The sequence below is a fragment of the Panulirus ornatus genome, chromosome 21 (assembly GCF_036320965.1).
Source record: "Panulirus ornatus isolate Po-2019 chromosome 21, ASM3632096v1, whole genome shotgun sequence".
NCBI classification, from domain to species: Eukaryota; Metazoa; Arthropoda; class Malacostraca; order Decapoda; family Palinuridae; genus Panulirus; species Panulirus ornatus.
Window position 1 is genome coordinate 11,460,232 of NC_092244.1, and position 23,341 is coordinate 11,483,572.

Genomic DNA, 23,341 nt, shown 5'->3' on the forward strand with positions numbered 1-23,341 from the left:
GAAAGAAAGATATAACGCGGGAGACAGCGGCAAAAAAAAAAAATATATATATATATATATATATATATATATATATATATATATATATATATATATATATATATATATATATATATATATTTTATTTATTTATTTTATTATCATATATTTTTATTATACTTTGTCGCTGTCTCCCGCGTTTGCGAGGTAGCGCAAGGAAACAGACGAAAGAAATGGCCCAACCCCCCCCTATACACATGTATATACATACGTCCACACACGCAAATATACACACCTACACAGCTTTCCATGGTTTACCCCAGACGCTTCTCATGCCTTGATTCAATCCACTGACAGCACGTCAACCCCGGTATACCACATCGCTCCAATTCACTCTATTCCTTGCCTGCCTTTCACCCTCCTGCATGTTCAGGCCCCAATCACTCAAAATCTTTTTCACTCCATCTTTCCACCTCCAATTTGGTCTCCCACTTCTCCTCGTTCCCTCCACCTCCGACACATATATCCTCTTGGTCAATCTTTCCTCACTCATTCTCTCCATGTGCCCAAACCATTTCAAAACACCCTCTTCTGCTCTCTCAACCATGCTCTTTTTATTTCCACACATCTCTCTTACCCTTACATTACTTGCTCGATCAAACCACCTGACACCACACATTGTCCTCAAACATCTCATTTCCAGCACATCCACCCTCCTGCGCACAACTCTATCCATAGCCCACGCCTCGCAACCATACAACATTGTTGGAACCACTATTCCTTCAAACATACCCATTTTTGCTTTCCGAGATAATGTTCTCGACTTCCACACATTCTTCAAGGCTCCCAGGATTTTCGCCCCCTCCCCCACCCTATGATTCACTTCCGCTTCCATGGTTCCATCTGCTGCCAGATCCACTCCCAGATATTTAAAACACTTTACTTCCTCCAGTTTTTCTCCATTCAAACTTACCTCCCAATTGACTTGACCCCTCAACCCTACTGTACCTAATAACCTTGCTCTTATTCACATTTACTCTTAACTTTCTTCTTTCACACACTTTACCAAACTCAGTCACCAGCTTCTGCAGTTTCTCACATGAATCAGCCACCAGCGCTGTATCATCAGTGAACAACAACTGACTCACTTCCCAAGAACAGAGGACTGGGCCTTAGAGGGAATATCCTCACCTGGCCCCCTTCTCTATTCCTTCTTTTGGAAAATTAAAAAAAAACGAGAGGGGAGGATCTCCAGCCACCCGCTGAGTTTGGTAAAGTGTGTGAAAGAAGAAAGTTAAGAGTAAATGTGAATAAGAGCAAGGTTATTAGGTACAGTAGGGTTGAGGGTCAAGTCAATTGGGAGGTAAGTTTGAATGGAGAAAAACTGGAGGAAGTAAAGTGTTTTAGATATCTGGGAGTGGATCTGGCAGTGGATGGAACCATGGAAGCGGAAGTGGATCATAGGGTGGGGGAGGGGGCGAAAATCCTGGGAGCCTTGAAGAATGTGTGGAAGTCAAGAACATTATCTCGGAAAGCAAAAATGGGTATGTTTGAAGGAATAGTGGTTCCAACAATGTTGTATGGTTGCGAGGCGTGGGCTATGGATAGAGTTGTGCGCTGGAGGATGGATGTACTGGAAATGAGATGTTTGAGGACAATGTGTGGTGTGAGGTGGTTTGATCGAGTAAGTAATGTAAGGGTAAGAGAGATGTGTGGAAATAAAAAGAGCGTGGTTGAGAGAGCAGAAGAGGGTGTTTTGAAATGGTTTGGGCACATGGAGAGAATGAGTGAGGAAAGATTGACCAAGAGGATATATGTGTTGGAGGTGGAGGGAATGAGGAGAAGTGGGAGACCAAATTGGAGGTGGAAAGATGGAGTGAAAAAGATTTTGTGTGATCGGGGCCTGAACATGCAGGAGGGTGAAAGGAGGGCAAGGAATAGAGTGAATTGGATCGATGTGGTATACCGGGGTTGACATGCTGTCAGTGGATTGAATCAGGGCATGTGAAGCGTCTAGGGTAAACCATGGAAAGCTGTGTAGGTATGTATATTTGCGTGTGTGGACGTATGTATATACATGTGTATGGGGGTGGGTTGGGCCATTTCTTTCGTCTGTTTCCTTGCGCTACCTCGCAAACGCGGGAGACAGCGACAAAGCAAAAAAAAAAAATAAAATAAAATAAATATAAATATATATATATATATATATATATATATATATATATATATATATATAGGGGAGAAAGAATACTTCCCACGTATTCCCTGCGTGTCGTAGAAGGCGACTAAAAGGGAAGGGAGTGGGGGGGCTGGAAATCCTCCCCTCTCGTTTTTTTTTTTTTTTTTTAATTTTCCAAAAGAAGGAACAGAGAAGAGGGCCAGGTGAGGATATTCCCTCAAAGGCCCAGTCCTCTGTTCTTAACGCTACCTCGCTATCGCGGGAAATAGCGAATAGTATGAAAAAAAAAAAAAATTACAAAATTAAGAAAGTCAGATTATGTTCTCTATGACAAATAGCAAATTTCCTTACTTTCCCACAGGTATTCGCACAGGGACTACTGGCATACCATACATGTCAGCTGGTTCAGGAGGTTCAGCAACAAGTTCACAGGAGGACCTCATAGCTGCCCCCAATCCCACAGCAAGTCCTCGTCGCCCTGCCCGAGGTCTCCAACCCCCAACGCGTTACTCTTCAAACACAACCCCATCTCGAGAGGGCTCTGACCTATCTACACCACCAGATAGCCCTTATAATTCTCAGCACAACCTTGAAGTTTGTAATGGTGAGATCTTTATCCTCGTATTGTCAGGGTAGAAGGTTAAAGAAGTTTCTTATGTGTTTTATATTTACTTTTAAGTACCTACCTGCCCCAGGACTCCCTTCTGTGGGACTCATTCCTGTTTGGCATTTATTATGGGACAGTAGGTATCTAGAATAAATGCTTACTAACAAAACTTGATAGGTTTTCTATTTGCAGATACAGCTATTAATTTTTACCTATGCCTGATTATGTTTATCATTAGTTTCAGGAAAGCAATAGTCTTGGTGTAATGGGCTAGGGAAAGGTGAGCACCAGAACAAAAGCTACACAGATGTTTGGTTGGAATTGTGAGGTAGTTAGTTCATCAAGTGAAGGCCTAGTATTTTGACTGTGCAAGCTGGTCTTGAATCCTTCCCAGGCACTAGCTTTTATATACTCAAGTGAAAATCATAGAAGGTAGTTGTTGGTAGGCAGCCACTAACCAGGGAGGTATATTATCAGTACTACCCACCTGGGTATTTGGAGGGTTAGTGACAGCTGTGTAGTGAGCCAGCAGTTCAGTGGTTGTCAGGTTGTCCTCCTTTGACACAGGGAGTTGTGTTTTCTTTCTGCCTCACCTACACATGGACTGCTGGCATTCTGTCTGCAAACATACAATTTTTCCGTATCATGCATAACACTTGACAGCACTTAACTCGCACAACTCATTCTTTGCAACTCCTGATTTTCCTGCTGTGAGTGCTTTATACTAGCCCAGTCTTTTGGCAAAATGATAGGAGCAACAGATAGAAATGGTAGTTAGGAATGTTAGGTAGAAGTAGTAGGTAGGAACATTGACTGGAAGTATTAGTTAGTAGTAATAGGTTAGAACATTAGAAAGGAACATTAGATAGACACATTAGGTAGAAGTAGTTGATAGGAACATTAGGTAGGAGTCTCTGAAAACAATGTGCTAGAGTTGCCCCTCTGTCAGTGGCTTGTTAAGGATGTGGCACTGTAGGCTAAGAAGGGGCACTGGAGTTTAACAATTATGGAGACACTTTTGCCATGGCCACCCCCTAGAAGGGAATGCCCAAAGGGAACACTTGTCAAGGTGAAAATTTTGATTCTTTTGAACTGACATTATAGTGGTTGAGAATGTTCTTCATATAATGTTTGGTTGTGAAATAGCTATAACGTGTGGACTTCAGTAACATCTTTCTGAGTGTAAGGATGGTCCAACAGTTGGGGCACTAGGTTCTGTTTGGGAAGTCTGTTCATATATTTTCCAGGCACTTGTATTCTTTGATTGTCCAGTAGTAAGAGCACTGGATTCTAACTGGGTGTATCTACTGAGTACTTAGTATTGGTTGTGTTAGGGTTGCTCTTTTAACATTGTGTTAAAACTCGGGTTCATTTTGGCTATGTTGCTGAAGTGGAACTTAGGGATTAGGGATCTTTTGTGGCAGGAGTTGATGGAGACAAGAGTGGATCAGTAACTTTTCTTTAAACTGTTACATGAGAGAGTTGGAGAATCACTGTAATTACCTATTTGTATTGTATTGGGAGGGAGTCCTACAATCATAATCCCTTATCTCCTGAACTTTTTCTGCTAATATAGTTCTTTAGATTGTATATTCCCAGCATTCTCACTTTCATCATATTATTTTCCAATTATCCACAACAGTGATACTATAAAAGTACTTCTTTACATCTTATCTCACAAGTTTCTTAATTTCTTGTTGTGGCTTCTTGCTTCATCTTTGAATCTTTAAAGGATCTATGTTTAGTGCCACTTGTAAGGTGGTGTAAGAGGGAATAACATATATTCCTCAATTATGTAAGCTTGTTAGGTGCACAAGGACACCTGAACTGGTCAGTGTGTCTCTTTACCTGTTCCATAAGGTGATAGATTCATATATGATCAATGCAGATCATGAATTATTCATAATTTTGTGAAATGTTACATTCAGATTTTCATATGTATTTTTCAAGAAATGTCTTTCCCATTTCATAATTGGTTGCAGCTTGCATGATAGTGTTAAGCTCTTGTTGACATTGGAAAAATGATGTGGACTTCCACATATAAAAAAAGATTATCGTTTTTTTTCATTATACCCAGTTGCCTTTTCCCACGTCAGCAAAGTAGTGCCAGGAAACAGACGAAGAATGTCCCATCCCCTGATATAAACATATTTATACATAATCGCCCATACACACACATATACATGTTGGAAAGGATCACAATTTTGCGTGTGATCAAGATATTCCTATGAGTCCACGGGGAAAATGAAACACGAAAAGTTCCCAAGCGCACTTTCGTGTAATAATCACATCATCAGGGAGACACAAGAGAGGAATATAACAGTCAGTTGATATACATCGAAGAGACAACAAAGGCCCCATTCGTTCACACTCAGTCTCTAGCTGTCATGCAATAATGCCCGAAACCACAGCTCCCTTTCCACATCCAGGCCCCACACAACTTTCCATGGTTTACCCCAGACGCTTTACATGCCCTGATTCAATCCACTGACAGCACGTCAACCCCGGTATACCACATCGATCCAGTTCACTCTATTCCTTGCCCGCCTTTCACCCTCCTGCATGTTCAGGCCCCGATCACACAAAATCTTTTTCACTCCATATTTCCACCTCCAATTTGGTCTCCCACTTCTCCTCGTTCCCTCCACCTCCGACACATATATCCTCTTGGTCAGTCTTTCCTCACTCATTCTTTCCATGTGCCCAAACCATTTCAGAAACCCTCTTCTGCTCTCTCAACCACGCTCTTTTTATTTCCACACATCTCTCTTACCCATACGTTACTTACTCGATCAAACCACCTCACACCACACATTGTCCTCAAACATCTCATTTCCAGCACATCCATCCTCCTGCGCACAACTCTATCCTAGCCCACACCTCGCAACATTGTTGGAACTACTATTCCTTCAAACATACCCATTTTGCTTTCCGAGAGAATGTTCTCGACTTCCACACATTCTTCAAGGCTCCCAGGATTTTCGCCCCCTCCCCCACCCTATGATTCACTTTCGCTTCCATGGTTCCATCTGCTGCCAGATCCACTCCCAGATATCTAAAACACTTTACTTCCTCCAGTTTTTCTCCATTCAGACTTACCTCCCAATTGACTTGACCCTCAACCCTACTGTACCTAATAACCTTGCTCTTATTCACATTTACTCTTAACTTTCTTCTTTCTCATGCTTTACCAAACTCAGTCACCAGCTTCTGCAGTTTCTCACATGAATCAGCCACCAGCGCTGTATCATCAGCGAACAACAACTGACTCACTTCCCAAGCTCTCTCATCCACAACAGACTTCATACTTGCCCCTCTTTCCAAAACTCTTGCATTCACCTCCCTAACAACCCCATCCATAAACAAATTAAACAACCATGGAGACATCACACACCCCTGCCGCAAACCTACATTCACTTAGAACCAATCACTTCCCTCTCTTCCTACACGTACACATGCCTTACATCCTCGATAAAAACTTTTCACTGCTTCTGACAACTTGCCTCCCACACCATATATTCTTAATACCTTCCACAGAGCATCTCTATCAACTCTATCATATGCCTTCTCCAGATCCATAAATGCTACATACAAATCCATTTGCTTTTCTAAGTATTTCTCACATACATTCTTCAAAGCAAACACCTGATCCACACATCCTCTACCACTTCTGAAACCACACTGCTCTTCCCCAATCTGATGCTCTGTACATGCCTTCACCCTCTCAATCAATACCCTCCCATATAATTTACCAGGAATACTCAACAAACTTATACCTCTGTAATTTGAGCACTCACTCTTATCCCCTTTGCCTTTGTACAATGGCACTATGCATGCATTCCACCAATCCTCAGGCACCTCACCATGAGTCATACATACATTAAATAACCTTACCAACCAGTCTACAATACAGTCACCCCCTTTTTTAATAAATTCCACTGCAATACCATCCAAACCTGCTGCCTTGCCAGCTTTCATCTTCCGCAAAGCTTTTACTACCTCTTCTCTGTTTACCAAATCATTTTCCCTAACCCTCTCACTTTGCACACGACCTCGACCAAAACACCCTATATCTGCCACTCTATCATCAAACACATTCAACAAACCTTCAAAATAATCACTCCATCTCCTTCTCACATCACCACTACTTGTTATCACCTCCCCATTTGCGCCCTTCACTGAAGTTCTCATTTGCTCCCTTGTCTTACGCACTTTACCTCCTTCCAGAACATCTTTTTACATACATACATACATTTACATATACATATCAACATATGCACATATACATACACAGACATATACATGTATACACATACACATATTCATGCTTGCCTTCATCCGTTCCTGGCGCTGCCCTGCCCCACAGGAAATAGCATTGCTATCCCCGCTTCAGCAAGGTAGTGCCAGGAAAAAGACAAAAATTGGCCACATTCGTTCACACTCAGTCTCTAGCTGTTATGTTTAATGCAGCAAAGCTGCAGCTCCTATCCACATCCAGGCCCCACAGACCTTTCCATGGTATTTTGAAGAATATCCAGACAAAGTTTTGTAAGATTCTTATGTGACTTTAAGACTTGAGTGCTGGAAGGGACATTTTTTTATCATTTTTTGACTATTGTGTGGAACACCATGGCATGATTATGAACTTGAATATCTTGTGCATTTAGTAAAGCCTATGTTATCCTTAATTCAAGACAATTAAATGTTCAGACTAGCTTATGTTTTCCAGTATCAGTTGGCAATCTTTGGAAAAAAAATATACATATATAGAAATATTTCTAATTGCACATGCAACATGCCAGACACCACATGGTGTTTTGTGGCTCTGGTGATTGTTTACTGTCTCCCATGTACTTTCTAGTGTGGTGTTGTGTACTGGTCTTGCACATTTGTATATTTTTTGCACCCTTGATCACTTGTGGACAGTTGCCTCTTTCAAGCATCTTCAGGAATTGCCCAACAACTCCTCAAAGCTATCTCTGAGTCACATGAAGCACAAAACAAGCATCTTAAGCCTCAGAAAAAAGATTGAGTTGTGTGAGAGGGTGACTAAGGGTAAGTCCAAGGTGGCACATATAAAGGACTTCACTCTCAGCATGACATCTATTTATGACATCGCCAGGCAGCAAAAGAAGATTGAGGCATTTAGTAGTGCTTAATTGCTTACATATAATAGTATTTCCTGTATGTAAAATTATTAAAAATAGGTAAAATATTTTAAAATGATTGTGCTGTAGAAAGTGCAATAGAGTTGCCCTCTGCCAGTGGCCTGTTAAAGAAGTGGCACTGGAGTTAACCCCTTTGAGGGCGTTCCATTTGGAACAGGTGTCAGAGATATGAATAGAACTTGTGGGGATTGGTGGTTGGAGTAAGTGAGGGTTCTGAGTGAAGTGTGCTATGTTCCCTCCAGCAGGTCAGTTTCACAGTTACCACTATTGTGTGCTGGTCTATGCTACTACTGTGATTTGGGTATACCTGATAATGGGATTTTCCTACACTCCATTGTGGGTGTGATTGTTAATGTGGCATCCAACCATCCAACAACATCTATCCCAGAACCTGTAGTACACAGAAGAGAACCTAACTGACCTTAGAAACAAAGCCAGATATTTTACAATGCACTGATGCTGGTGAGAGAATGTCAGTGCTCAGGTGTGCTGACAGCCTGGTTGACTACAATCCACAACATAAAGAAGAATGCAGAGAATGTTCTAAGTGCTGTGGTCCACTCTACTCCACAAGGGTTTGAATTCCACTTATGGAGAAGATGCCCTAGTAATACATAGAACATGAAATGAAGAAGAAAAGCAGCTTTAGTAACCTTCAGCTCAGGTCTGAAGCTTTATGAGGTTTATAAGCATTTAGAGAGAATTGGAACAATGGGGTTGACATGTTGTCACTGGACTGAACCATGGCATGTGAAGTGTCTGGGGTAAACCATGGAAAGGTCTGAGGGGCCTGGTTGTGGATGGGAGCTGTGGTTTCGATGCATTACACATGACAGCAAGGGAATGGATGTGAATGAGTTTGGCTTTTCTTGAGGGACGGGCAGTTTCTGAATTGTTTGATATAAAAAAAATGAATAATCAGGATTTTTATTATCCGAAACAGTCTGTTCCCCAGACCTTTCAAATAACAGTGGTTTTATTGTAGTTTAATATATTGTAGAAAGATTCTGCATGTATCGTGTTTCTTTGTAGGTTGGAAATAGATAGATAGCCAAGATATTCCTTTACTCAACATGGTCTCCTTTATGTAGGTTGATCATCAGATTTCTACAACCAGCTCAGTTACAATCATTCATACATTATATAAGCATACTAATTAATGTTTTTTTTTTTACTCTAACAGTGTTACCAATTTCTTGATTGACAATACTTTGTCAAATAATCTCAAGATTCTTATGAAAATAAAGGGATTTTTCATTTAACAGGTAGGAGTGGCTTTCGTCAACCAAGTGGCATGCACCGAGGTTTGGGTGGCAGTGATCCTCGGTTATTAGATCACACCACCCCAAATAGTAGTCGTGGGGCATCTCCAGCCCGATCTCATCATTCACCTTCAGCATCTCAAACAGATATTCGTCAAGGACCCAGAACCTCTAGACTACAAGCTCCTCAGGTTGGTTGCTGCATCCTGGAAAATTGGTGGATGCACAATGAAAAATAATGCATACTTCCCCTCCCTGCTTTTAGTATTGGGTATTGCTTTTAAGATATAGACTGGTTGGCCTTAGTGACTGATGGAAGTATTGCCATAGGAGAAGTAAAATATATATATATTTTTTTTCTTGCTGCTCCCACTGTCACATCTGTTGCCCTTGTGCCCCAGCAGGACAAGATTGAATGTACCTACAACAAGGATGGAAATTTTTTGGGTAGGCTTTGCTATAAATCTCTTTATCTCCACCAAGAAGTTATTCTCCTTTAAATTTTCAGTCATTCTTCTCCTGAGATCTTCATTTGCTTTCCTTTTAATTTGTATGCACCATATATTTCTACTTTTTTATTTGGGAATTCGTGTTCTGCAGTCTTAACTTCCAGTTCTCTATTTTGTGGAAGATACAACTCCACCTTGCAAACCCTTTAGTTTACTCAGCCAACTTCCTCTATTCTTTATTCCACCCTGCTGTCCCTCCCATTTCCCACAACTAGTACATATACTGCTGAACACCTTTGTAGCAGCTTCATTTAATGCATGCTGAAGATGTCTCCACATCTTAGTTTCACACACACACACACACACACACACACACACACACACACACACACACACACACAAAACTTATCTTTCTATGAGAGAATGAGCTCTATCTTTGACAAAAGGGAAGGCTTGGTGGATTATTTGTATCTGAAATTCCAGAAAGCACTTGACATTACCACATGGGAAGCTGATTAAGAACCTGGATTACTAGTCTGGAATAAGGGGAAGACTCCTTCAATTAGTAGACAATCATCTTGATGGAAGGCAACAGAGGAGTCTTCTCAGAATGGGTTAAGGTTACCACTGGAGTGCCACAGGGGTTCTGCTCTGGGACCCTTATTTGATTGATGTGAATGACTTTCCAGAAGGTATGGACTTCTAACTGAATTTGTTTGAAGATGATCCAAAGGTCTTGATGGAAGTGGAAAACTTGGAGGATTGCATCAAGTTACAAGAGAACTTTGGACTCCAAAATTGGTTGGTACATGGGTGATGAAGGTCAACCTAAGTAAGAGTAAAGTAATAAGGATGGGTCATAAAACAACAGATTTTGCCTTGCCTCCAAGCCAACACTTATGCACTCATTGTTCAAATGTCATTTAAACAAATATGAAAAACTTGATGAATAAGAGTATTTTTTGTGAATTTTCAAAAGCCATGATGATTTATATGTCATGATTGGTGGAAGATAAAGTATAAAGCTTGACGAATCTTGGCTAGTCTCTGAGCCATTATGGACACACTACTCACAGAGAGAATGGGTAGCATCATGCTCCCCATGTAAACCATCATAAAAGTTGATTGATGAATAAAGATATTTTTTTGTGAATTTTTGAAGGCCATGATGATAGACTCATCAGTGATTCATCTACACAAGTTTTTGGCTAATGAAGCTTCGTCATTTGTTCATTAAATTGTTAATAAGAGATAGTCTTAAGAAATACTGGAAGATGCCTTATTCACACAATTCATGATGGAAAGAATAAGGGTTGGAAAGAAGTACATAGGGGTGTTGATGTTCTATAATCTTCCAAAGAATTTTGATGAAATGGAAGAATATACACTGTTAATGGCGAAGGAACACTCAGGATGGTGTATGAAGCAGGAAAATATGTACTTGTCAGAGATTTTAAAATATTAGCATATATGTGTTTTTATGTGTATGATAGTGGATAGGTGTTTCTTCATGTTTCCTGGTGCTACCTTGCTAATGCAGAAAACGGCAATCAAGTGTAATGAGATAACAGTAATCTTTAGTAATGTGAATTTGGAAGTGGAGTTCAGTAGCCATGAACTAATGGTATTATTAAAGAAAAGTTTGTGAAATTTGCAGGAAAGGAGTAGGAGCATGAGAACTTGTAGCCTTTGATAAAGAAGGAAGGCTTAGAAAGAGGGAGGAGTGGTTCAGTAAAAGAAGTGGTGGAGCCTCACAATATGCTGTGATGAAGATTGTAGGTAACACCAGCATTTTTAAGGTATAAAAGATCAAGGAAAGACTATAACAGGATAAGAAAGAACAAACAGAAACTTTGGGCAAGGCATGGGATAATCTAAGACTTTACCAAAGGCTCCTCAGAATTATATGAATTGTCAGTTATTGATAAGCAAATAAGATAGAAGGGTTTCGTAGGGAAGACTTGTAGAAGATATGTGAGGAAATGTATGACAGTCTCAAAAGTGTTTTTACAATAGAGGACACAGTATCCCTCACACCACTGAGGTGGAATAAGGAGGAGGTCTTGCAAAACATGGAAATGCCTAAAAGACATAAACTGAATAGTATAGAGTCTTGACCCAAATAAGACCTATGGTCCTGATGAGATTTCTCCATATTTGCTGAAGATGTGTGTAGTTACACATGCCACATCACTTGAAATGTTATTCAAGATGTTGATGGAGAAAGGTGAAAGGTCAGGGGAGAGTAAGAGGGCAAATGTCTGTTAGAAAGAAGACTGGTAGGATGTGCTAAACAACAAACCAATCTCCCTGATGAGTGTAGTTTGTCAGATACTGGAAAAGATTATCAGAATGCAGATGGATAAATGTTGATGGTTTATCTACTGTTCTGATTGATATGGGCAGTCTTCTTTGATGCAAGAAGGCTCTGCTGGTATTTTTCTCTGTGCAAGCGATTGTTCTTAAGCATTCTTTCCATTGCCATGCTATTCTTTAACATCCTACAACTCCTTAGAGCTAGGATGTTTGCTCACCAAGGCAAGCATCACTGAGGCATAGGTCATTGATACTTACATTGCTTTTGAAAGGCCACACTTTCATTTGAATCTCACTGATTTCGTCACATAGATAGGTTCTCATCATACTGCTGTGAAGTCACTTCGGTATTTTTCAGTTATGTTGGGATATTTGATTCAGTTATCCTCACTTGTGGATTCTAGGGCAACTTTGGTGATATGTTTTCTCATCTAAAGAAAATAAAGAAAATGTCTTTTCCAGTTATTCTGGTTTTGTACCCCATTCTATAAATATCATCATTTGGAGATCTGCCACACAGTCTAGACCACAATATAAGCCTTCATAATTTCCTGTTAACCATTTTTCTCTTTTTTGGCACCCCTATAGTTTTATCCTTTTCCATCTGTTCGTACTTTTTTGTTTACTCTTCCTAATTGTACACGTACTAGACCACCCACAATTCTTATTACATTTTCTTTTTTAATATAGTGCAACCATTTGGCAATTGTTTCATCTGTCTAAAGTAATACAAAATGCAAGCTCTTTTAGCAAAAGTTTCAAGCATCATTATTAATTCACTGACATGTGAAAGTGTGAAAATGGTTGGAGGCTGAAGTGAAAGGGAAGATTCTGCATGTGACACATAGCTTTGAATGCAAAAATTATATTCACTGTATGTTATCCTGTGTTGAGCCTTTGTCTTGTCATAGTGGTAGTCAGATCAGTGTACTGAAATTTTTAACTTGTTTTTTAGATGTTGTTCTTGTCTTCAAAATGTTTAGGTATTGGGGGCTTAGAATCCATGGTGTTTGGGTAAGATTCTGCTTGCATTATCCTATTTTGTAAATGGGGAGTAGCAATATGTGATGTAACTGCATCGTTTTAGAGTAGTTATTAGTTTGAGGGAGGTTAAAGCATTTTACTCCTTAACCCTTTTGGTGCACATTGGTGTACTTTGGCCTCCCATATAAATTATATTCAAAAAATAGATTTTTTCCCTGTTTATGGAAAGGTATGCACATTATATAAATACCTTTATTTTGTTTAGAATTAAGAAAGTTATTCTTAATGTAGAAAATACGCATTTTCTATCAGATTGACTTATCTTAAGTACACAACATGCATTTACTTCTATTATATGAAATTTTTACATGTATGATTAGGTGCAGATAAACTATCAAAACCATTGTTTTCTTCTTATGAATTAAGAGTTAAGCATTTGAATGTTGGAGAAACAAATTATCTCTGGAATGGCCAGTCCTAAGTATCAGCAGTTTGGACACAGTTGTTGATGTTATGGGAAGCAGTGGGAGCCACGGGTATGGCAATTCAAAAAAGAAAAAGTGTGTAGCCATCCACTGTTGTTTCTAGCAGGTTACTGAGGCCTCCAGGCAGCTTCAGTGATTCATTCTTTGTTTAGGTTGCCATCTGTGGCCAACCAACATAACCTACAATGAAAGCAGAATTCAACAAGTGGCAGGGAATAACCTGGCTATATTAACATCAGTAGCATCATGTTGTTTAAGCATAGAGTGACGTCAGTAGCACCAAAAGGGTTAACAGGGGTTTTGGCATTTTTCTGATCCTCTCAGTCCCCATAGAAATAATACTGTCCTCAGTTAACTTGCAGATTCATGTGTTTATCCATGTATGCTGAGCGCTCCTTTCACACCACTTTTAAATACTTAAACGTAGCACACATTCAGCACCCTCACTCTTTGGGGACACTTTTCTCACTCTTTTGCTATGTTTATCTACCTAGCTGTCTGTCATCTCTCAAAACTCATCCTACTATCCTCATTTGAATGCTCTTTAGTAATGATTTCATAGCCAGTTGTGTTGTTTTCATGCCACTTCTGATTTGTGTCATACCCAGATATTCCAATGTACAGGATAGATATTATGCATTTTAGATTCTAGGTTGATTGTGTAAACACACTTTAATGATGAGTTTGATTTTTTTTTTTTTGTGTGTGTGTGTGTGGTGTGTGTGTGAGCAGATGATTAAGTATAATTCAGTAAAACAGTTGGCATTGGGTTGTATTTTGTACTAGCCTCTCTATTATGATTAGCTTAGATGCTTTTTGTTTGCAATATACAGCTAAAAGGAACACTGGATATCCTGATAGAGTGAATATTGAATTCAATGTGTAGTATGCTTTGTTATTGTTTTGTTTCTATACATTTTAAGGCAATAAATCCACAATCTTTGTCTAGACACGAAGCCGGCTAAGCGCACCATCTCCTGTACGTATACCAATGGGTGGGGCTTCAGGAATCCCACAACCAACGGAAATCCCAAGACCTAAAGCAACAGGTATCCCACGTCCAGGATCACGACTCCAACCCCCGAAAGCAAGGTGAGTTATACTGCATTTCATAAGACAGTTATTCCTAGGGCTTGCAGATCACATACTATATTCTCTGTAGGATGGGTTACATGAATGAATTGGCTTCTCATGACAATAAACAGTAGTGTGCAGTAGGTACTGTAAGTGGAATTGACATATAGGTAAGAAAAGTTGTACGAGTCTAAGTCCCTGTCATGACATGGTAACCAGTTGTGTGCATGCAATATAGTAACTGGAGTTAGTATTGGAATAAAGACTGAAGCAGTTATGATGATATAACTTATAATGTTATTCAGTGTAGAAGATAGAGCCAAAGTAACTCTGAAAATTTTTGTACCCCTCAGCCTACTTTTTAACTCTAACATTAATGAGAAGAAGAGGGTAAGTATGGATGAATGTGTGGACCCAAGGTGTGCAGGAACCTGGGATTTAGAAAAGATTTTTCATGTCCTACCATGCTTTAAATGCAGAAAATTAAGCATAAGATAAAGAGAATGCATTACTCTTGATAGAGCTGTTTAATGTAATGTAGTACTGGTTATTCATTGTAAGGGAATTTATCATAGTAGCATAAAGGAGAATATGCTGAATGTGTAAGAAAATAGTAACTGATTGGTTGGATAGTCTCTGGGGAATTGTAAGGTTGAAACTCAGTGAATTGAGATTTTAAATAAAGCATTAGTTTTAGAGATGCAGGAATAAATTAAGAGGAATTGGAATGAGGGAAGCAATTATATGCTAGTAAATATATAGAAAACCATTAAGTACATGGAAAGAAGTTCAAGAATTATTACATTTGACCCAGACTTTTTGTTTAATCAATTAATTTGAAAAACCACCAAGTGACATTCGAAGATGTAAAGTGAAACTCTTAATGGTAGTCTTGAAACTGACAGAGAAAATCTACAAGGTGGGAATGGAAATATTAGGATTGTTCTCTGTACAGATGAGAAAGATAGATGGGACATGATTAGTCTTTTCTTTCTACCTCATTGCCTTTCTTGCTTTGTTGAAGTAGTGTCAGGAGTAAATGAAGTGTACCTCATTTGCATTTGCTCATCCAATCTCTAGCTGATACTAAAACCAGAGACTACACTACTTCATATGGCCTGGTTCAACCCATAAATGGCATTTTGCCCTATATACCACATCGTTGCTGTTCATTCTGTCTAATACACATTTCTTGCCTATTTGAATGTTCAGATGCTGATACCCCATAGCCAGCTTTACTCCACCTATTCATGGTTAGTACTTTGAATATACCAATTGTCATTGTGACATTATCATGGCATTACTGGACTACCTGCTGGTGGTTAAACCGTGAGGGAAAAGTCACTGTCAGTGAGGTTGTATCATCATCTGTTGACAAAAGGGAGTACAATCTTGTTGAGAAACTTATCACCCCAAAGGAGTCCATCGTTTCCCTGCTACTGGAAGTAGTGCAGCCTTGAAGTTGTAGATGCTTCTTTAGAGAGTGTGTTCCTGGGTTTATATAATAATGATAATGATTACATCATCATAAAACAGTTCTTCAGTGTATGTGTAAGCCTTGTGCATATTGGGGTACAACATGAAACAAACAGAAGTAGTGTCAAGCATTATGTGAGAAATTACTTTTCTATGAATAGAATAGTGGATAATGAGTTAAACATACCAAGAGGAAACAGAATTTTGTAAGCAGTGAAAAATTCCAAATCTTGTATAGTGAATGTGAGATTGGCTACTGTGAGGAAAGAAATTTTATACAAGGAATGAACTGATATAAACAAAATCTGTTGTAATTTTCAAGACAAGCACTCTGTGACTGGAGTATGAAATAAAAGGCAGTCAGAACAAAAAGTGTTTTTATCTACCACTTTAAAACATTTTCCTTTGCTAAACAGTAAGAGAATGTAAGTGAATTTACTTTTATTACCCCAATATTGATTACCACACTGTCTTCAGCATCAGAATAAAATGTATGAGTGCATTAAAATTGTTGTAAAGTTGAAGTTCAACAGCTCTTTTACTGTTGAGTATCATCCAGTTATGTAGCAACTTTCCACTTTTTGATCATGTTGCTGAATTACTGAAATAGATAGCAATCCATACATATTTCCCTTGTAATTTTTGTAAGACTGTAAGTAAAGCTCATTAAGAAATAGAAAGGCTGTTTTGTGCAGATAGTCATTAGGAACAAAAATACTCAGAAGATTCAGCTCTTAGAGCTTAAGGCTAGTTTGCATTTCTCTTAGTGGCAGCAGCATCTGGGCTTGTTGCTGTCTTAGAAATGGATATTACAGTAGTTGGTGGGGATTTGCACAGTTTCACACCATCTCTTCGCTATTTATTCAAAATATTATAGTTACTCCTTGGTTCCATGCAGATCCATCAGATATGAGGAAACTGTATTCCATTGCTGGTGTCCTGGCTTTGCCAAACCCTCTTTTAACATTGTATGAGATCATTTTAAGTCATCCAGTAGAATCATATATGTTCAGGACATCACACCTGAATTGGTTGTGTAAGATGTAATGCATTGAGGGATTCCAGGATTCTTAAGTTTCTCTTCTTCCTTATTGATATCTTTGTTGCAACAGACTGTTGTGAATTCACTGTTCTACTTCTTTTTGGCCTTATATATTATATCCATTTTTTGAAAATTTTCTGTCCCTAATTGCAGTTATGCAAATTTGTGGGGGGGGGGGGAATTATTAAATCTTCATTTATGTCCCCATCTCTAGATTCATTAGGAATAGCAGTAGTTGCAATGTGGTGGGTGGGAAATCGTTCAGAAGCTTTGCATCTCTGTTCTCCATTTCCCTTTTTGCTGCTGATAGCAATCATATTAATCTTTTAAAAGGGTAAAGGATCTCAATTGGTTGTAATTTTCCCATCCAGATCTTGGTGTGTAATATTTCAGAGATTAAGGCTGGTAATTTACACCTAGTGCCTTTTGGATATACCAGAAGTTACCACCTGATGGCAGGATTTCAGTTGGTGTATTATTGTCATCTAGAAAGTTTGCATCACCACATATAGATTCTAAAGATACCCAGTTTAGATATATTGTATCCTGACATTGAACTATTAGCATAAGTAACAAGGCATTTAGATCACTTTAAGTAATAGAAATCGACATGGTTATATTCATAGAACATCTTGGATGCAATGAAAGGAGATATGATATTTTAGTTTGTGCACTTAGTAATTTTCGAGTCCTTCAGGCAGTGGCTTCTGGGAGAAAACATAGAATATTTGTGAAATATAATAGAATATTTGTGAAATATATCTTGGGTCTGTTTGGAAAGGTGTGTGGTAACTGTATATGGATAGGCAGCTGTGATTTCAGTACATCACACATGACAGCTATGGGATAGATGTGAGCAGATGAGGACTTTCTTCGTCTGTTCCTGGCACTACCTTACTAATGTGGTAAATGGTGATTAAGTATGAAAAAAACATTCATTCATACATATTTACCATTTCTCTCATTGGCGAGATAGCGTTCCAGAACAGATGGCTGAGCCTTAGAGGGAGGAAAACTCCTCACTTGGCTCCTATCTCTGTTCCTTCTTTTGGAAATGTAGAACTAGAGGGGAGGGTTTCTACCCCCCAGCTTCTGCCACTTGAAAAAAAAAAAAAAGCCTTTTACAACATGCAGGGAATACATGGGAAGTATTCTTTTTCCCCTATCCCCAGGAGTAAAACAATATATATATATATATTTTTTTTTTTTTTTTTTTTTTTTTTTTTTTTTTGCTGTCTCCCGTGTTTGCGAGGTAGCGCAAGGAAACAGACGAAAGAAATGGCCCAACCCACCCCCATACACATGTATATACATACGTCCACACACGCAAATATACATACCTACACAGCTTTCCATGGTTTACCCCAGACGCTTCACATGCCTTGATTCAATCCACTGACAGCACGTCAACCCCGGTATACCACATCGCTCCAATTCACTCTATTCCTTGCCCTCCTTTCACCCTCCTGCATGTTCAGGCCCCGATCACACAAAATCTTTTTCACTCCATCTTTCCACCTCCAATTTGGTCTCCCTCTTCTCCTCGTTCCCTCCACCTCCGACACATATATTCTCTTGGTCAATCTTTCCTCATTCTCTCCATGTGCCCGAACCATTTCAAAACACCCTCTTCTGCTCTCTCAACCACGCTCTTTCTATTTTACTTACTCGATCAAACCACCTCACACCACATATTGTCCTCAAACATCTCATTTCCAGCACATCCACCCTCCTGCGCACAACTCTATCCATAGCCCACGCCTCGCAACCATACAACATTGTTGGAACCACTATTCCTTCAAACATACCCATTTTTGCTTTCCGAGATAATGTTCTCGACTTTCAAACATTCTTCAAGGCTCCCAGAATTTTCGCCCCCTCCCCACCCTATGATTCACTTCCACTTCCATGGTTCCATCCACTGCCAGATCCACTCCCAGATATCTAAAACACTTTACTTCCTCCAGTTTTTCTCCATTCAAACTTACCTCCCAATGTATATATATTTCATACTTAATCATATTTTCCTGCGATAGTAAGGCATTGCAAGAAATATACGAGGAAAGGCTGCTTTTGCTCACATCCATTCTTTAGCTGTCACGTTTATTTTTTGTCAGTAGGTTTATTATGGGAAGGCTACATTTTTTCCAGGTAGGCCTTTAGAATTGTTCTTCTTATCCCTGAATAACTATAAAAACTGATGGAGATACTTTGGAATCCTTAGGAATACTACTACAAGTGTATACTACTTTCCACCAAAGTGACAAGCATTGGTGATACGTGCACACCATCTTAGGAACTTAACAAATAAAAAGTTCTTTATTTACTAGGAAAAAAAATCTAGATTATTTTCTCAACAGAAATTGGAAGTATTTGCATTCAATCTAGGAAACATTAACATGTCTCTTTGCATTGTAAGATCAGTTGTAAACACCAGCAGATTATAGCCCAGGTGCTGGATGAGGTACTTCTATTGAGACACTGGATACTTGTGATGTGATTATGTGAATTTATGTTGCTTACACAGTAGTAATGCATATGACTATGTTATAAATTGCTAAGACAAGCATTTCCAAATGTTAACTATATGATTTCTCTACACTAGTTATATAAACTTGCATCAGCATAAGCTGCTTGCTTAGGGTTTCCATATATATATGTATAGATTTACATGTTTCTAGTTTTTTGATAGAAAAGTTAGCTTTTCATATTTAGTAAAGAATAACTTATGTTCTACCAAGAGATTTGTTTTATCCATTACTTTTTAGCATTTATGCTTGAATTGCAAACTGCTCAATCTGCATTCCCTGCAAGCTTGAATAGAGGTCACCAAAAAGCTGATCAATGTTCTCTTCATCATGGACAATGATAATGTAATAGTAGCCCACATCATTGAGAACATCATTATCACAGAAAATTTTGCACTTGCTGTGCAGCATTTTGGATGTAACATCTGATTAATAGACAAATGAAACAATATATCGCCCAGCTCCTGCAGATGCATATACTAACCCAGCCGCTCTGCTAAGCAGAAGAATGCTCGAAGCAGTCAACATTTTATGTTAGTTTTGCAATGTTCTGTTCAACATTGACTCAGGATGATGGGAATTTACAGATTTCCAAAGGCAGTTTTGCTTTCAGCAAGCTCACTCATTGCCTTTGCAAGGAATGGAATGAGATTTGACATCAAGATCAGCATGTCCTGCTGTCTTCCTTACAACTTTTCTGTGTCCTTGAAGATATTCTGTCTGTGGTTCCTATGACAAATCTGCAACTGGTAGATGGACAAAGTTTCGAACCTTGAGGTTCTTGAGACCTGTCCCGTACCCATCATTGAAAGATGGCTCATAAAGCTGTAGTTGCACTTGACTGGACTCCTGTTGGTATTGGACAACTTAAGGATTCCAGAATATCTTTCATTAGATAGAAGTAGTATGTGTATGTGGCACTACAAACACATATTGAAAGATGATTCCAGAACCTGCCATGTAAGCACAGAAACCTGGGAGGACAAATCCATGTTGAGGAATGAATAGATATCAAGCTGTGAAAAGGGGGTTGATATCTTTAAGAAAGATGCACCTCCATTTTGTTAGAGACTCTAGCTCTTCCATTAACAGACAACGACAGGTGCAGCCTTTCAAGTAGATTCTGTTTACCATGAATTTGAGTTAATGTTTACCTGTGCACTCACATTGACTAATATGGATCTGTTGCAAATGCATGTGTCAACATTGAGAAGAGGATTGTTGATCACTTAGATCTAGGCAAACAATCTGTATGATACCTAATTTTTTTTTTATAGTACTCAAGACACTTTAAAGTGAAGAGGATGAATGAATGACTTTCACTCTGGTATTAGACCTATGTACCTTATGATTCAGCCATGATTATCCTAAGCTCATTATTAGACTCAGGTGGTAGGTTTTGTTTTTTCAGGTAATCGTATATGAACCTAGACAGGGTAGTTTGAGAATATGCTTGCCATCTCACCTACCTCTAGGTACATCGGATTTAACCAAATGCATTCATACTGATGATGAGATAGAATACTTGACATAGGCTGCTGCCATTCGTGAGCAAACTTGATCAGTATGGTAGCACTTTAATTACAATCTGCTTCAGTAGCTCATTGCTGTTTTGTGGTCATTTGCCACTTTACTTGACTATGTGGAGAGTTTTCCCATATGATTTATTGCCCAGATGAGACCTGGATAGAAGATATAATGTAAACTTGGCTTGGCCTGTCTAGAATCAGAAACAAGTTTTATACATCTCAAAAATTATTTTTGTTCCCAGGTCAGGTATAACTCAGCCAAGATTCCAGGCACCAGCCCAAGATGACTGGAGAGATGGTTGCTTCTGAGCCATCCTGGATAATAGCCCAACCCAAGTTATGTGATTTCTCTCAAAGACTATTGGGATCTGCCACAGGACTCATATAGGCTGTTATTGTAAACTCAGGATGCAAAAATGCTAATCCAAACATGCAAGATTACTGTACTGTATTACCTTAATGGTGATATTTCATAAAGTGTGTATGTAATGCAGCTGTTAAATTTAGCAAGCATGTTATGTTCATAAAGTAATTTATATTCTAAGAATTTTGACATGTGCAGATGAATGTCAAGTGCCCTCTGGTTGATTAATTCATTATAATGTGTGCTGCTGATTTGGTGCTTTGGCTGAGAGCCATGATGGACAGTGGTGCATAGGTCACACCTGTAAGTACTTTTATTAGAAATATTTCTCCACTTGTATAGTACTTATCCATGACCTGGTAAATGCTTTTTATCATTTCTGATAGTATGATATAATAGTGAAACAGAAACCGTGAGACAGACTACAAAATGAAAATTGCATAGTCTGAGCCTTGAATGGGTAAATCCTATAAATGGCAGACCAGTGCTCATGAAATCCCAATGGAGTAGAAAATAGTCCCAAATGTGGCAACATTGTGATACCCTAGTGGTCTTTGGCCGCACATTCCACCTCTCTTCCTGGCCCAAAGGCCGGGCCCTTTTAGCTGCTGACAATAGTGAGGCCTTCCTTCACCTGCATCAAGACTGTCTGTTAGTCCTTGTTAGATGACAGAAATGATGCAACTTTTCACTTCAATATGTCTTTGATTACACAGGTTTAGGGGCTTATATAACTTTGCTTCTTATAAAGCTTTAAGCAATAATTATTTTTAATCCATACTGTGTTTTGGATAGCAAGAACATAAAAGAACTTCAGAAACAATACATTTCCCTGTGACTTCCAACCAAATTCTGGAACAGCATGTGAATGATAGTTGATGCAAAGCCATATCCTCACCGGCACCAACATAACCAATGAGCTTTAGTGAAACTAAGCAACCAATTATAGTACCTGCTAATTTTTACCATAATGACCAATGGGCTTTTAGTAACAGTAAGGAACCCACATAGTTTGGCTGTAAGCTGTAGGGATGGAATGCGAGCAATGATGTAGCATACTGTTACCATCATAACTTGTAATTTTTTTTATGAGGTTAATGGCAAAGTGTTAAACTGTTACCTATTGTTGAATCAGAGTTGTGGATGTGTCGTTAGGAAGAGAGTTACCATTGCAGCACTGAAGGCATGTTTCAGATCTTCATATTTGTGGGAAGCCTCAGTTATACCTTATCTTTCATTATTATTAAGATAATTGTGATTCTCAGGAGTTCTGTGAGGTAATTTATTTTTCAAATTTTGAGAAAAAATTCTTTGAGTGATTATGTTAATGATTTTATATATATATATATATATATATATATATATATATATATATATATTTTTTTTTATTTTTTTTTTTTTTTTTATTTTTTTTTTTTTTTTTTTTTTACTGACATGACAGTATCTGATATAAGAATTCCAAGCAGTGTGATGCTTCACACATTTCACAGATCATTGTAGATTATATTTCCAAATCTTGGTACACCTATATCCAGACTTGCAACGGGGTTATGTTCCAGGAAGACCTGTCGCAAGACAAAATATCTTAGTAATTGAAACCCATGTTATGAATGGCGTTACGCTCCTGACCAAAAAAATTTCCCCATTTAACTTTTTTTTGATGGACTCTACCAGAAACAGCTTATTACTGTTTACCACACTGTAATAAGATGATTTAGATGATATTTAACGAAAACTGAGAAAAATGTTGAAAAAGATGGTGATATGGGCTAGAGGTGCTGCTCAGGCAAAGGTTAGTAGGAGCTAGAGAGGCTGCTCAGGCAATGGTTAGTAGGAGCTAGAGAGACTTTAAGAGGCTTATCTGCATCACCACCAGGGTTATGTAATTTATCAATTGTT

At 38.7% G+C, this 23,341-nt stretch overlaps 1 protein-coding gene across 5 annotated transcripts in view; it reads left to right on the forward strand.

Annotated features, from left to right (window-relative positions):
• The window catches only part of LOC139756362 (uncharacterized), a 78,498-nt gene extending 55,741 nt beyond the window's left edge, over positions 1 to 22,757 (forward strand). Inside the window, exons 6-9 of one of the 5 annotated variants that reach the window (XM_071675731.1) lie at positions 2,520 to 2,762; positions 9,199 to 9,386; positions 14,379 to 14,521; positions 14,857 to 16,491. In XM_071675731.1, the coding sequence (XP_071531832.1) occupies positions 2,520 to 2,762; positions 9,199 to 9,386; positions 14,379 to 14,521; positions 14,857 to 15,001 (719 nt within the window). In that variant the 3' untranslated portion in view covers positions 15,002 to 16,491. Of the gene's footprint in view, positions 1 to 2,519; positions 2,763 to 9,198; positions 9,387 to 14,378; positions 14,522 to 14,856; positions 16,492 to 21,320 lie in introns of those variants that run through there. The other 4 variants (XM_071675733.1, XM_071675730.1, XM_071675734.1 and 1 more) reach the window with 4 other exon arrangements.
• The last annotated feature ends 584 nt before the right edge of the window (positions 22,758 to 23,341 follow it).